The 17586-nt window shown below is 40.0% G+C and overlaps 1 protein-coding gene across 1 annotated transcript in view; it reads right to left on the minus strand.

Moving 5' to 3' along the window:
* LOC145401213 (zinc finger MYND domain-containing protein 11) overlaps positions 1–17586 on the minus strand; it is a 643482-nt gene that overhangs the window by 354873 nt on the left and 271023 nt on the right. Inside the window, exon 6 of the mRNA XM_080273521.1 lies at positions 4897–4989. Within this exon, the coding sequence (XP_080129647.1) occupies positions 4897–4989 (93 nt within the window). The remainder of the gene's footprint in view (positions 1–4896; positions 4990–17586) is intronic.

Genomic DNA, 17586 nt, shown 5'->3' on the forward strand with positions numbered 1-17586 from the left:
GTGTATGTGAGTGAGGTGGAGGGGGGAAGAGGGAGGGGGAGGCCGAGGATGAGATGGAGGGATGGGGTGGAGAGGTATATAAGAGAGGGGGGTGTGAGTTGGGAGCAGGGCAGTGAAATGGCGGGGGACAGGGCGACATGGAGGCGATTTGTTTGTGGCCACCCCGAACGGGACTAAGGCGTCTGGCAATAGATAGACAGACAGACAGTCTGGACTGCCTGACCACTTCAGCTATGTTCACCACAACAAGGTAAATAAAAGACATGTTTATCAGTGTAACGTACAGTATTATTATATATATTATATGGTTTGATTAATGTAGTGAAGTTATAACACAGTACAGTACAGCAATGGTAGTCAAAACACCTTAAAATCGGTTCGTGCAATCCAGACTAATGTCTGATATATTGGAAAAAGTCCGAGTTAGCAGGGGGAAGTCCGGAAGTCGCTTTTATTGGAATTTAGCATTTTTTGGAATGGCTGGGGCCCCAATTAGTCCATTTTAGTGAGGTCTTATTGTATATCTATCTATCTGTCTATAGCCCAAAGCCCTATTCCTGCAAAGGGTGGCCGCAGACAAAACGCCTCCAATTCGCTCCATCGCCCACCGTTTGACTACCCTCCCCCCAACTCACTCCCCCCTCCCTCATATACCTCTCAACTCCATCCCTCCACCTCATCCTTAGTCTTCCCCTCCCTCTCCCTCCCTCCACCTCACCTACATACACCCTCTTAGTCAGTCTTTCATTCTCCATTCTCTCCACATGTCCAAACCACCTCAGTGTTTTTCTCTTAATCTTCTCAACCACATCCACATCCACCCCACAACGTTCTTTCACTTCTTTATTCGTCAACCTGTCCCTCCATGTCACTCCACATGCTCCTCTCAAGTAGCTCATTTCCACTGCTCTCACTCTTGACTTGTTCCCCTCTTGCAAGGTCCATGCCTCGCTTCCATACGTCAGTGTAGGGATCACAATACTACCGTGCAGTGACTTCTTAACTTCCATACTCACCTCCCTATTTCTCATCACTGCTTTCAGTGAACCAATAACTTTCCTTCCCTGCTGTTCCCTTTCATGCACTTCATCCCCCAAGGTTCCATCCTTACTCACCACACTACCCAAGTACTTGAATGCACTCACATTCTCCATATCCTCGCCATCCAACCTCACTGTGCATTCTGTGACTTCATTCCTCTCAAACACCATAACTTTACTTCTGTTTACATTAACTTTCAGGTTCTTCTTCCTACACACTGTCCCAGATTCATTCACCAAACCTTGCAACTCCCATTCATCTTCACTCAACAATGCTGTATCATCGGCAAACAACAACACCGGAATCATCCAAATCTCACCATCATTCATTAGAGCCAGCCCTACATCCACTGCCCTACCTTGCACATCCTTTACAACCCCATCCATGTATATATTAAACAGCCATGGAGACATCACACAACCCTGTTTCAGTCCCACACTGAGATCAAAGAACTTACTCAGCTCACCATCCACTCGTACCGTAGCTCTAGCTCCTTCGTATATACACAGTATATACATATATATATATACAGTATATATATATGTATATACAGAAGTCAATTCAGCCACTCAACCACCCCTGTCAAGGCCAGGGGGATACAATGTAGAGGAGCATCAAATAAAAGCAACACTCTATTATGGATAATACCTGAATGCAAATGAAATGCATTTAAGGGATTACGGTGATCATCTATTACCAAGTAGCTCCTCACATACGTCTTCCTCATTGTCATGGGACCAAGAAATCAATTAATACAATTATTTCTGTTGATGAGGTGAAACGAGCTGTGGAACAAAAGAAGAAGGCATATAGTGAATGGCTGGCGAGTAGAGGTAAGGGAGAAGATGAGAGAGAGAAGAGAGAGGTATATGTGAGCAGGAGAAGGGAGGTGAAGAGATGGGTGAAGGAGAGTAAGAAGAAAGTGGATGAAGAGTTTGGGAGGAACCTGAGTGTAAAATGGAGGGAGAGTAAGAAATTGTTTTAGAAGGAGGTAAAGAAAGTAAGACAATGTGAAAGGGGAAATAGTAGGGAAGTGAAAGATGGGAATACACTGTAACAGATTGTTTGTGAAGAAGAGAGAGAAAATGAGGAGATGGAAGGAGCGCTTTGAGGATTTGTTGAATGTAGAGTGTGAAAGCAGTGCGGGTATAAGTGGTTGGGGAATGGCTGGGAGAAGAAGAGATGAGAGGAGGGAGGAAGAGATCAGTAGGGTGGAAGTAGTGGAAGCAATGAAGAAGATCAAGATGGGAAAGGCCCCAGGAATTGATGGAGTGTGTGGTGAAATGCTGAAGTATGGGGGAGAGATTGTCGTGGAGTAGATATGGAAGTCATGTAGATTGGCTTGGGAAGAGGGAAGGGTTCCAGAGGACTGGAAATTAGGTATAATTGTACCTTTATACAAAGGAAAAGGGGAAAGAGAAGTATGTGGTAACTATATGGGTATTTGCCTTCTTAGTGTGACTGGAAAAATATACGGTAGAATACTCATTGATAGGGTTAGGCATATAACAGAGGAGCTAGTTGGAGAAGAACAAGGGGGATTAGGAAGGGAAAAGGGTGTGTAGATCAGATATTTGTTCTAAGATGTTTAGTGGAGAAGTAATTACAGAAGGGAAAGAAAGTGTATGCTGCCTTCATGGACTTGGAGAAAGCTTATGACAGAATAGATAGGCAAGGTATGTGGAAGGTATTAAGAATACATGGAGTGGAGGGGAAACTGTTGAGTGCTGTGAAGAGTATGTACGAAGGAGCTAGGGCTACAGTGCGAGTGGATGGTGAGCTGAGTGAGTTCTTTGATCTAAATGTGGGACTGAAACAGGGATATGTGATGTCTCCATGGCTGTTTAATATATACATGGATGGGGTTGTAATGGAGGTGCAAGGTAGGGCAGTGGATGTGGGGCTGGCTCTAATGAATGGGGGTGAGATGTGGAAGAATCCAGTGTTGCTGTTTGCTGATGATACAGTATCGTTGAGTGAAGATGAGTGGGAGTTGCAAGGTTTGGTGAATGAATCTGGGACAGTGTGTAGGAAGAGGAATCTGAAAGTGAATGTAAACAAGAGTAGAGTTATGGTGTTTGAGAGGAATGAAGTCACAGAATGCACAGTGAGGTTGGATGGTGAGGATATGGAGAATGTGAGTACATTCAAGTACTTGGGTAGTGTGATGAATATGGATGGAACTTTTGGGGATGAACTGCTTGAAAGGGTACAGCAGGGAAGGAAAGTTGTTGGTTCACTGAAAGCAGTGATGAGAAATAGGGAGATGAGTATGGAAGTTAAGAAGTCACTGCATGATTGTATTGTGATCCCTACCCTGACATATGGATGCGAGGCATGGACCTTGCTAGAGAGGAACAAGTCAAGAGTGAGAGCAGTGGAAATGAGTTACTTGAGGGGAGCATGTGGAGTGACATGGAGGGACAGGCTGATGAATGAAGAAGTGAAAGAATGCTGTGGGGTGGATGTGGATGTGGTTGAGAAAATTAGGAGAAATACACTGAGGTGGTTTGGACATGTGGAGAGAAGGGAGAATGAGACTGGCTAAGAGGGTGTATGTGAGTGAAGAGGAGGGAGAGAGAGGGAGAGGAAGGCTGAGGATGAGGTGGAGGGATGAAGTTGAGAGGTATATGAGGGAGGGGGGAGTGACCTGGGGGGAGGGCAGTCAAATGGTGGGTGGCAGAGCAACTTGGAGGCATTCAGGCTATAGATAGACAGATAGACTTCTGCTGAAAAACATCATATAAAACTCACATGACTAACTCCTCCAAAAAATTACCAAAGACAACAAAGTCCAGAAATCACCAGATACAGAAAAGTTGACAGAACAAAATACAAACACAGAGAGCTTGTGAGAAATAATAACAGACACCAGAACACAAGGGATGTCCCAAATGAATGACAACAGGATTCCAAGTAAGCATCCCTGTCAAATGAGTTCAGGTTTGACCTCACACACAATACAAAACCTTTTTAATTTTTCAGGCTCAGTGTTGTTATATATTTTAAATGAAAGCTGAAAGAACCTTTTTCTTAAGCTGGGCAGTCTTGAGATGATCCACTCTGCATTCCCATGTCAGTTGGTGCTATCTTTAGTTTCACCATGTGGATATTGAAAAAGCCAACTGAAGAATACATGTATCACAAAATGTAGTAAATCAGGTAGGAAATTGATCACCATGATATAGGCATATACTGTACTCTATAAGTAGGTAGCTATATAAACTTAATAGCATATGCTTACCAATGCTGGGCTGATTCTTTATACGGCAGTTTATCTCTGCTGAGTCATTTTTTTTTACATTTGTTCATTTATTCATCATCTAATCCAGTGTTGCCCCATGAGAGGCATCCTGACAATTAAGATGAGAGTGACCAGTCTCACTCATGTGTGAGTGACATTACTTGAGCAATAAACCCCAACCACCCCTTGGATACAAACCTGCACTGACTCAATCCAACTGGAGTGCCTTAATTGCCTACTAAACCACCAGGCACCATTATTTAGTTATATGACTACCATCCAGGATAGTAATGGTTTCCTTGTGCACAGGAAACTAATTGGCTTGTCACTCAGTGCAGAGTCACCCGCTGACAGAAGGAAAAGGAAAGAATGAAAGAAACAAAGACAGAAGGGGAAGGATGGAAAGAAGGAAGAGAGGAAAGGGCAGGCATCCTAGAGCAGCACCACATCAAGTGAGTGGATGGTAAGTGCCTCAAACTGTACCTAATATGAGGCTTGCAGTTTGGCCCAGTCAGACCTTCACTGTGCTTAATTTGAGGTTTGGAGCTCAGCAGGGGTTTATTATCTTCATAGTTCAATAATACTTTCATAATGTTTGATACTGTACTTACTCTATCTTTTAGTCGTTCCACTGTAAATGCTAACAACATATTGAGGTCCTCTCTACTAATACGATTCTTGACACTTCGTTGGTATAAACGTTTCTGTAAAGGAAAGAAGAGCAATTTCATTTACAGTACTGGAATAGTTTTCATAAGTACATTTTTTACCTCTGTTCTCTCGTTCTGAAAACACCCATTGGAAGAGGTAATTATGTCACCAACTAAGCCACACAAGCATCACAAATGGTGAATGAAGGCATTATCCCAGAATCTGAGAGCTAAGGAGTAAGGGACAATAATAAGTATTATATCAATTATAAAGGCTCCAACATGCTTAAATGCATGTTGGAGCCTTTATATACATTCTCTTATCGCTATACAGTCTCTTATCCCTGAGATCACACTCTATGCCCTCATCCCATGTCTTTTTTGGTCTGCCTCATGCAACCCCACCCCCAGACATTCACACCTCTCACTTTCTGTACCCAACTATCATCCTCCATCAACTCCTTATGCCCAAACCATTTCAATCTACATACCCCTCCTCATCACAACACCAATACACTCCAGTCCCATCCTTCCTCTCAGCTCTTCAGTCACAAACCTAGCCCCCCCCAGGCTTCGAATTCAAGGATGTACTACACATCCATCTAATCACGGTCATTTCCGTATGTTTGAGCCTATGAATATCTTTTTCCTTTACTGCCCAGGCCTCACTACCATACAATATTACACACTAAACACATGCCACATACAAAGATCCCATGGATTGAAGGGAGAGTCCTTTAAAAATCAGGAGAAGCAACAGATCCCTAAAGTTCCTCCAACCACTCCTTATCCTCACCAAAGAGTTAGTTCCAGTCCCACCTCCAGCACATAAATTGTCCCCTAAATAATACAACTCTTCTACACACTAATGAGACTCACCAGGAAGATTAATCCTTTCATCTCTGACAATCTCTAAATTCTCTACCTGAAACACCACATACATGAAATCAGCATCATATCTCAGTCTACTTCTAATATCACTACTAAAGTGCAAAAAACATTTTCTTAAGGAGTAATTTAACCCCTCCATGGCCTCTGGCGTTGAATGACATTTATCCAATAAATGGCCGCAGGCAGTTTAAGCGTGGCCTATAAAAAGCTGCAAAAATTTTTGGGAAGTGAACGAATGTTCTGAATGTCTTCAGACTGACCTACACCACACTCCTATACACCCCATCAAACAGTTCAGAGCCGGCTGCTGTGATGAGTGGATTTTCAATTTTTTCGCACGTGGCCATTCCTAAACAAGCACAACTACACCCATTATCTCGACCCATGCAGACAATATCATCTTTGTCCCCTCTTGCAATACACACACAACCACCTGTTTATGATTATGATATAATACAGGCACAAACAAAAAAGACATGATACTAAGTGAAAAATACATTTTTGTCTTGGTATCTTTACTTATTTGTTCAGGTTTATTGTAATGGTTTGGATCATTCAATGCAGTGCGATTTGTAGAAAACTGTGAAAACTTTCAGGACGTAAACAAACATCTGGGACATGAGACTGACCTTGACTTCACCCTTTCACATATCATCTGTCAGTTCATCACCTGCCGTGGTGACCAGTGGATGTACAATTATTTCACTTGTGGCCATGCTTAAAAACACATAGTTACACCCATTATCTCGACCCAGACAGAAAATATCACCTTTTTCCTCCCTTGCAAAACACATACAACCACCCTGTTTATGAGACAGGACCATATCTTGCAAAAATAACAAGGTAAATTGATAGAGAAAGGTGAACATGTTATTATGGAAAAAATACGTTTCCTCCCGCCTGTAAACGTATTTATTTCTGCTTTGTCCCCTTATTCATAATAATTAGACTTATTCGTAGTTCTGAAACTGCATTACGATTCTGTTTTTAGTCATGTATTTGGTGTTTCCTCCCGCCTGTAAACGTATTTATTTCTGCTTTGTCCCCTTATTCATAATAATTAGACTTATTCGTAGTTCTGAAACTGCATTACGATTCTGTTTTTAGTCATGTATTTGGTGTGGGAGCTTGGAGTTTCAACTCAACTTCCGTATTGCTAATTGGATCTGACCCTCCACTGTTATCTCCTGTGGGAGACCCTAACCTTGAAGGAAGGTCAATTTTCTCAATTAGGACTGAAAATTAACCCTTTCACTCCCTTTTCCACGCATGGGAACAATAACGTAAAAAATAACTCGACACTACCAAAAACATATTTCAAAAAGGTGAAAAAATATTCACAATAATTTTTTTCCCAGCCATTCCAAGCATATTATGTATTGAAATCATTGGATATCATCATATCTCATATATGCACATTTCAGCACCATCCACATTCTTTTGGGGGGTAAAAAAAATGATAACAACATCTGCGATGTTGCACTATGGCAGTAGCTCTCAGCGTTGGATATCGGTTGACGATATTTATGCAACTTTCACACTCCATTGCAAGCCACAGAATGGGTCTAGGAAGCTGGGATTTGCACTGTTAGGTGCGTCTGAACTTTCTCTTCAATGTGGCAAGAAAAAAAATCAATTTTCGAAACTTCAGAAAATGGCCCCCGCATCAGCCTGGGGTGTACAAAAAATTCCGGACCCACGGCCATGGAGAAGTTAAATGAGGATGATAGGGAGAAGTTAAAGCTGTTGCAAGAAGCTACAAAGAAAAGAAATGATGAGAAAACAGAGGAAGAACTACAGATTTTTTTTTTTATTTGAGTGACTGATACGAAGGTCAGGAGGAGGTACAGTATACAATCAGTCCTCCCCTAATGTGGTTTGCTGTAGCGTGATGTTGCTTTAATGTGGTACGATTTTGCAGAAGGAAATATATATTCTAACACGGGCACTGTTGGCGTAACGCAGTAATTTGAACCAGGCGGGCTGTGATGTGGTGTGTCATGCAACCTCACAAGACTTGATGTCATCACCTGCCAATCGCGTTTCGCCTTTCTCGTTCTCCCAGCCACCCAACCAATCAGGACCCCCCTACCTCCCTCCTGCCTCCCGCGTTCCCCACTTGGCCCACTCCTACCCACACCATCCTCCTCAGCTTTGAAGGATTTTAGTGTGTGCTCTCCCACTCTACCCCATCTCTGGCGATGTGTGTCTGCTCTTCCCCTCAAATAAGGTACAATAAATAAAAAAGTCCTATTGACCTAATGTATTTTTTGTAACCATATTAACCCCTAAACCGCAGGGTTCTTTTTGACTGACTTGCGTGTCTCGCTAGCATATTCGAGCTCCAACAGACTCTCTCAAAATATTTGCCAAAAATCAGTTATTAGTCCTAGAATATTATAATTAAATATACATATGGCACATACCTTCAGCTTTCTCCTGGGATGTTTGTTGAATCTTCGTCGAGTACCGTAGGACTTGTGGAGACCTCTGAATTTGGGTAACGAAGTCTCCACTTTACACTTCCCGACAACCCGTAATATGATTACCACAGCCTGATATTATCACTAGAAACACTATTCTATGATTCTCAAATAGTTTGGAATCTATTCTCCAAAAAAAAAAAACACTGTGAAAGCAATGAAAATTACAAGCGCGTATGACCTTCCCACTTGACATCGTTCAACACTGGTGTTCTGTCATTTATTATTCATAAAAACACTCACACTTTATATTTCTATTACTATATAACACTTATATACATCTACAGTCTTTATTCATAAGTTTCCTTCAGTAATAGTAGTTTACTGTCACTGTAGGCATTCAATTTCTCTTTCAGTACAATACGTAGCATTCACTTTCTCGTCCTGTATACTAGCGTTGAGAGTGAATCTGTCACTTTCATTTTCACTTTCATAACTCATAGTATTAAAAAATGCTAGAGTGAAACTTTCACTTTCATTACTCCTAATACTGTATATATACTCGTATTCTTATATTACTACTCATTTACATTTCTATTTACATTCTCTATTTTATTTACATTATTTACATTTCTGTTTTATTTACACTGTGTTATGCAGTCATTTGCAGTAACTTATAAAACTATTTTCCACTGTTCACTTATATTTACATTCACTGCTTTCACTTGTTGTTTACACATTATTTACATTTCCACTTGCACTGTTTTACTCACCAGATAGATCGTAGTCACTGTCTATCATTTTCATTGACAAATTAGCCAGCTGACGTTCCACAGCAGTCACTTAGCCCTTTACCTCTTTCCACACGAGGTTTAGTAGGGGGTAGAGGTAACAGGGCCCTTTGCATTGGGCTAAAAACCGGCAGAATTGGGCAGGTGCGAATCCGACGTGCTTTCACCTTGAAAGATGACAGTAAACTGAATACAGTGTGGTGGCCTGCCTAGGGGGAGTGCAATGCTGCCAATGTCAGCGGGGTGAAAGCTGCTAATATATACGCTATGAAATGATTGGCAGGAAATCTAGACAATACATAATACATTACGTAGTTCCAGGTGAATGTAAATATCACTTAGGCTTCTCCCTTCCTTTCTTATATATATTTTTATTACGACAATAGATTATACAGCATATTTCAAGGGGAAATAAACAGCGAAAATTAGCGAACAAGTGCACGTGAGATGTTGTCAGGTGATAATTAGCCAATTCCAGGTGTATGGCACTCTCACTTACCTTATTTCTTTCTTGTATATATTATTTGGTATAAGAATAGAGCATAGGGCTTATTTCAATGGATGAAATCAGTGGAAAATTCCAGGGAAGATTTACTTAGCGTAGCACGGCCGGGCAGGCGAGAGGAGAGGGTAATGGAGGGGAGGTAGGGAGGGGAGTCAAGAACGGGGAGAAATGGCTAAATTGTCAACAATGGATGGGAGTACAGATGAGATTAGGAGTGCTGACTAGTTCTGGACATTGGCAGTTTTGATAGATGATACAAGCCACCACTTGAAAGCCCGGGCAAATTCAAAATAACACAGAATCACAAAAGTGACGCCCCGCGGTATGATCCCTTGCTCCCAAGCGTCACGAAAGTGACGCCCCGCGGTTGAGGGGTTAATGCTTTTAGGGATTTAAATTGGGGAGTATAAAAAAATTTGCACCACAAGGGAGGAAAAGTGGAGTTTAGGCAGGGGTGCAGAAGTAAACGGGTTTTCAGGAGTCCCTGTAACACGATATTTGCCTAATGTGATGTCCATGTGAAAGCAAGTACCCATGTTTGGGAAGGACAGACTGTATAAAAACACGGAAGCAAGAGGGATAAAAGAAGTGAATAGCAAATGAAAAGTATCATAGTAAATGAGGAAGACAGATAATGTATGCGACCTGAAGACTATGTATTATAATGTGGATGGGTTGTTACCCAAGAAGATGGAGTTGAGTGATTATATAAATGAGAAGAAACCAGACATAATATGTCAAGCTAAATCCACACTGAACAGTGATACCGACACAAAATGCTAGTATGAAATAAATACAGTATAATGTATGGAGGAAGGACAGAGAGAAAAAAAAAAAAAAATGGTGGAGAAGCTGGTATTACAAAATACCGTAATAGCATCAAGGATAAATCTTGGAAATAACAAAGCACAGGTGACAGGGATGGAAAGACAAGATTAGGGTAGAAAACGTGATATACCTGCGATGTACGTGCCTCTTCAGACAAGAGCGTGAAGAAGAAAGGAATATCAATATCTAATGAGAGCCCCTACAAGTGTTAGCAAAGTTGATTTAAAGACACAATATAGTGGTATTAACTGGATATTTTTACTCCAAGGAAGTAAACTGGGAACAATTGGACACAGGGACACATGGAAAATCAGGGGGATACAAAATAACGGACCTGATGGTAGAAAATACTGTATGCTAACTCAACATGTCACAGAAAATACAAGAAGTAGAGACAACGAACAATCAATATTGGACTGATATTTACAAAAGATCCCAATGATATGTATAAGATACCAATGGTCCCTGGAGAAAAAATTACCATTTGGTCACTGAAATGGAAGTGTTGATGAGAGATGTGAAAGTGACAGAAGAAACATGTAAACAGGATAAATTAAACTTAGGAAAAAGTAGACTTTGACTCCCTAACATTATTTTAGAAATGCAAATTGAAGCAGAATGGCAGTGACAGAAAATACCCATGAAAAGTATGGAATTATGACAAATACAGCAGACCTTTGCTATAATGCGCCCCGGTATGGAAGATGTTGGATTTAACAGCATCCACAAAGCCCAACAAACTTTCACTGGTTAATGAACAATGTCTATTAAATGGGGCACAATGTGTTGCAATACATGTGCTCAGTACCCTTTTTACTACAACCTGGTCTGAAATTGCCCTCTACCCATCATAACTGTTGGGATGTAATTACACACCATAGTACTGTAATATGGTATGTACTGTACTTGTCATGAAGAAATGCTATTACAAGGTCATGAAATAAGCTGCAAAAGGACAAAACAATGGGCCAAGAAAGTGTCAAATGGGAATAGTTTGCATTTTTAGTATCAGAATATGCTACTGCACTCATTTAATTTCATATCTGTGCTTGATACTCCACCTCAGGGAAGAAACCTCGGATATAATGGACTATCAGCTTTAACGGACCAGGCTTTCCCCCAACCAGCCCGTTAGGTAGTAAAAGGGCCCTCTACATGAAGAGGGTATCAGAAGAAATGTCTCAATATTTGCTACAAAAATGGAAAGGAAAATGGAATAATTTAATTAACCCCTTAACCGCAGGCTTGTTTTGCTTTGACTTGCGGCTCCTGCGGGCATATTCGAGCTCCGACAAACTCTCTAAAAAAATTGCCAAAAATCAGTTATTAGTCCTAGAATATCAAAATCACATATGCTTATGGCACATACATTCAGCTTTCTCCTGGGGTGTTTGTTGAGCCTTCGTCGAGTACCGTAGTACTTGTGGAGACCTCTGAAGTTGGGTAATGAAGTCTCCACTTTATACTTCCTGACAACCCATAATATGATTACCACAGCCTGATATTATCACTAGAAACACTATTCTATGATTCTCAAATAGTTTGGAATCCATACTCAAAAAAAAAAAAAAAAAAAAAAAAAAAAAAAACTGTGAAAGCAATGAAAATTTTGAGGGCGTATGACCTTCCCACTTGACATCGTTTGCCACTGATGTTCTGTCATTTTTTATTCATAAAAACACTCACACTTTATATTTCTATTACTATATAACACTTATATATATCTACAGTCTTTATCCATAAGTTTCCTTCAGTAATAGTAGTTTATTGTCACTGTAGGCATTCAATTTCTCTTTCAGTAAAATACGTAGCATTCACTTTCTCGTCTTGTATACTACCGTTGAGAGTGAATGTCACTTTCACCTTCACTCTCATAACTCATAGTATTCATACATGCTAGAGTGAAACTTTCACTTTCATTACTCCTAATATATATACTCGTATTCTTATTATACTACTCATTTACATTTCTATTTACTTTCTCTATTTTATTTACATTATTTACATTTCTATTTTATTTACACTGTGTTAGGCACTGTCACTTGCAGTAACTTATAAAACTATTTTCCACTGTTCACTTATATTTACATTCATTGCTTTCACTTGCTGTTTACACATTATTTACCATTCCACTTGCACTGTTTTACTCACCAGAAAGATCATAGTTACTCTCTATCAATTGTCAGCCCTTTACCTCTTTCCACACGAGGTTTAGTAGGGGGTAGAGGTCACAGGGCCCTTTGCATGGGGCTAAAAAGCGGCAGAAGTTAGCAGGCGCGAATCTGATGTACTTTCACCTTGAATGACGACAGTAAACTGATACTGGTGGGGTGGGGTGGCCTACCTAGGGAGAATGCATTACTGCCAACGTCAGCCTTGTGAGAGCTGCTAATATATAGCTATGAAATGATTGGCAGGATATCTAGACAATACATTATAAATTAGGTAGTTCCAGGTGAATGTAAATATCACTTAGGCTTCTCCCTTCCCTCCTTATATATATTTTTATTACGAGAATAGATTATACGGCATATTTCATGGGGAAATAAACAGCGAAAATTAGCGAACGAGTGCATGTGAGGTGTTGTCAGGTGATAATTAGCCAATTCCAGGTGTATGGCACTATCACTTACCTTATTTCTTTTTGGTATATATTATTTGGTATAAGAATAGGGCATAGGGCTTATTTCAATGGATGAAATCAGTGGAAAATTCCAGGGAAGATTTACTTAGCGTAGAATACAGTGTGGTGGCCTGCAATAATTGGGTAGTTCCAGGTGAATGTAAATATCACTTAGGCTTCTCCCTTCCTTTCTTATATAAATTTTTATTACGACAATAGATTATACGGCATATTTCAAGGGGAAATAAACAGCGAAAATTAGCGAACGAGTGCATGTGAGGTGTTGTCAGGTGATAATTAGCCAATTCCAGGTGTATGGCACTCTCACTTACCTTATTTCTTTCTTGTATATATTATTTATTGAGTTATTTAAGAGGAGCCTGTGGAGTCACGTGGAGAGACAGGCTGACGAATGAGGATATAAAGGAGCGTTGTGGTGTGGATGTGGATGTGATAGGAAGCGTTGTGAGGAACACACTGAGGTGGTTTGGCCATGTGGAGAGGATGGAGGGTGAAAGATTGACGAAGAGAGTGTATGTGAGTGAGGTGGAGGGTGGAAGAGGGAGGGGGAGACCGAGGATGAGATGGAGGGATGGGGTGGAGAGGTATATGAGAGAGGGGGGTGTGAGTTGGGAGCAGGGCAGTGAAATGGCGGGGGACAGGGCGACTTGGAGGCGATTTGTTTGTGGCCACCCCAACGGGATTGAGGCGTCTGGCAATAGATAGATAGATAGATATATTATTTGGTATAAGAATAGGGCATAGGGCTTATTTCAATGGATGAAATCAATGGAAAATTCCAGGGAAGACTTATTTAGTGTAGCACGGCCGGGCAGGCGAGAGGAGAGGGTAAGGGAGGGGAGTCAAGAACGGGGAGAAATGGCTAAATTGTCAACAATGGATGGGAGTACAGATGAGATTAGGAGTGCTGACTAGTGCTGGACATTGGCAGTTCTGACAGATGATACAAGCCACCACTTGAAAGCCCGGGCGAATTCAAAATAACACAGAATCGCAAAAGTGACACCCCGCGGTATGATCCCTTGCTCCCAAGCGTCACTAAAGTGACACCCCACAGTTAAGGGGTTAAACATGTATGTAGGCACGGGAAAAAAGAAATACAGCACAGAATTGGTTATGAAGAACACAAAGTAAGAAGGAGTGGAATGGATACAAGGAAGCAAGAAATGATTATTTAAAGATATGAAGAGAAGTACAGGAAACTGAATATGAGAAGGATATAGTGACTAAAAGTAAGAAGGAACCAAAGTTGTTTAACAAATTTGTATAGGGCAAAGTGAAATAAGGGATAGCATAGTGAGACTGTGAGATGGGGAAGTGATATAAGTTAAGGCTGAGGATATGAGTGAGGTAATGAATATTAAACTAAATTCAGTAGTTGTAAATGGAGGCCAATTCATGGAATCAGTTGATGAATGGAGGGCTCAACAGTTAGCTGAGACTGTTGTTTAAAGAAATTAAATACAGTACAGCATTACAACTGAAGAGGGAATCAGATTTGCAAAAGGCCATGGGCCCAGATGGGAATACTGGATGGATATTGAAAGAATGTGCAAATCAACTGGTGTAGCCAATTCTTGATACTATTAAATGTTTACTGAACACAAGAGAGTTGCCAATACATTGGAAAAGGGAAAATATACTGTAGTGCCAACATAAAGCCCCGTAGCCAGGATGGGTGGCGGAGGTGGCATGCCACCCTTGACCCCCTGCAAACTCCCAAATTCTACAAGGACGAAAAAATCAATATTATTTTGAAACAATTCTTTACATTATTTGGAGATTTTTTTCCTTGGAAATTGTTTACAGTTTGAGAATATTTTGAATAATTTTGCTAAATATACTTACATTTATTTTAAACCTGTGATAAAATAATCAACAGATTTTTACAAATTTCTTTGTCATGCAACTACAGATTTTGCAAAAATGTACTGGAAACATTTTAAAGTCAAAGCAATTCTTACATCTAACTTATAATAATAACTATAAATTAGTTCCCCTACATAAATTTCACCCTCCACTGAATTTCCTGGCTATGGGTCTGACATATAAAGCTGATAGAGAAGACCCACTCAATTACTGACCAGTATCCCTCACAAGCATTGTCAGCAAACTTTGTGAAAAAATTATCACAAAAAGGTGGATTACGTTCCATGATGAAAACAAAGCAGTAACAGCAAAATGGTTTAGATTTAGGGAGGGCTCACCATGTATCACAAGCATGTGGAGTTTTTACAGAAGTGGTAAATATTCTACAGGAAAGACAAGGTGAGTAGATTGTGTCTACCTGGATTTTAAGAAGGCATTCGATAGGGAAAGAAGTTGTACACGGACTTCATGGATTTGGAGAAAGCATTTGACAAGGTGGATAGACATGGATTGTGGAAAGTATTAAGAATATATGGAATAGATGGGAAGTTGTTTTAATGCCGTGAAAAGTATGTATGAGGGTGCTAAGGCTGCAGTGCGTGTGGATAGTGAACCGAGTGAATTTCTCTATTTGAAGGCTGGATTGAAACAAGGAGGTTTCATGTCTCCATGGTCGTTCAATCTGTATATGGATGGGGTTATAGAGGAGATACAAGGTAGGGCAGTGGATGTCGGAGTGGCCTTAATGAGAGGGGGCAGTGTTTGGAAACTCCCTGTAGTACTGTTTGCAGAAAATACTGTGTTGTTAAGTGAAGATGAAGGGGAGCTGCAAGGCTTGGTGCATGAGTTTGGGAGAGTGTAACAAATGGAATCTAAAGGTGAATGTGGAGAAAAGTGAAGTTGTGGTCTTCGAGAAAAATGAAGTCAGTGAATGTATGGTTAGGTTGGATAAGAAGATGGAAAACGTGAGTGCATTTAAGTACTTGGGTAGTGTGATGAGTAAGGATGGAAGTTTAGAGGGTAAAGTGCTTGAAAGAGTACAACAAGGAAGAAAGGTTGCTGGTTCCTTGAAAGCAGTGATAAGGAACAGGGAAGTGGGCATGGAAGTGGAAAAGTTACTACCCCACAGTATTGTGGTACTAACTCTAATGTATAGAAGTGAATCTTGGACCTTGTTAGAGGGACACAAGTCAAGAGTGAGAGAAGTGGAAATGAGTTATTTGAGAGGAGCATGTGGAGTCACATGGAGAGACAAATGAGGAAAAGAAGGAGCAATGTAATGTGGATGTGGATGTGATAGGAAGCATTTGGAGAAACACACTAAGGTGGTTTGGGCATGTGTATGTCTGTCATGTTTCTAACACATGATCAGAGGTGTTTAGCATTCTTGCTTAGTCTTGGGTAAGGGGATGTGTTCTCTAACTCTTCCTGGCGAACTCAGACATAACTATCTGTTTTACATATTGTTATCTATAGCTATATAGTTACATACAGTATTGTTATATATTATGCCTACATATCATTCAGTCACGCGAAACTGGCATAACATCGACAGTTAATAGTCATAACATATTAATACATATTATATACACATTACAATGAACTTATAAGCTAACTAAGTGAAATACATAATATTGGAAAGTAACATAATTGTATTAATATTGTATAACTGCAGTTACATCGTGATAATGCTATTGTAGTACTGTAACTGTTTTAATGCAACTGTTATGTAAGTGTGACTGTAACATAACATTGTGTTACTGCAACTGTTGCCATAAAATTATAGTTACATCTTGTTAATGCAACTGTTACATATTTGTGTTGGCCATAAAACTGTAGTTACATTTTGTTAATGCAACTGTTACATAACTGTGCTGGCCTTAAAACTGTAGTTACATTTTGTTAATGCAACTGTTACATAACTGTGCTGGCCTTAAAACTGTAGTTACATTTTGTTAATGCAACTGTTACATAACTGTGCTGGCCTTAAAACTGTAGTTACATTTTGTTAATGCAACTGTTACATAACTGTGCTGGCCTTAAAACTGTAGTTACATTTTGTTAATGAAACTGTTACATAACTGTGTTGACCTTAAAATTGTAGTTACATTTTGTTAATGCAACTGTTACATAATTGTGTTGGCCATAATTGTAGTAATGCTACCATTTGTAGTTACATAATTGTAGCAACTGTAATTGTAGTAATACAAGAGTTTGTAGTTACATAACTGTAACAAGTGTAACATACTCGTACGAATCACAAGTGTGGTTATTGTACCTATATAACTGATACATATGTATAATATTAATACAATAATAGCAATGCAATCATCTTATGAATCAGTCATATTTGATGTACTTGTTTATTTGAGACACCATAGGTGTATTGGCTTAGTTATGTTGCACAGTTTACATGAGACACCATGGATGTATTAGCTTAGTTATGTGAAGCACCATGGGTGTATTAGCTTAGTTATGTGAGACACCATAGGTGTATTATCTTAGTTATGTTGCACAGTTTATTTGAGACATCATGGGTGTATCAGCTTAGTTATGTGAGTTTATTTGAGACACCATGGGTGTATCAGCTTAGTAATGTTAGTTTATTTGAGACACCATGGGTGTATTAGCTTAGTTATGTGAGACACCACAGGTATATTATCTTAGTTATATTGCACAGCTTATATGAGACACCATGGG

Source organism: Coenobita brevimanus, chromosome 55 (assembly GCF_032717465.1).
Source record: "Coenobita brevimanus isolate Jiangsu-jjx chromosome 55, ASM3271746v2, whole genome shotgun sequence".
NCBI lineage: Eukaryota > Metazoa > Arthropoda > Malacostraca > Decapoda > Coenobitidae > Coenobita > Coenobita brevimanus.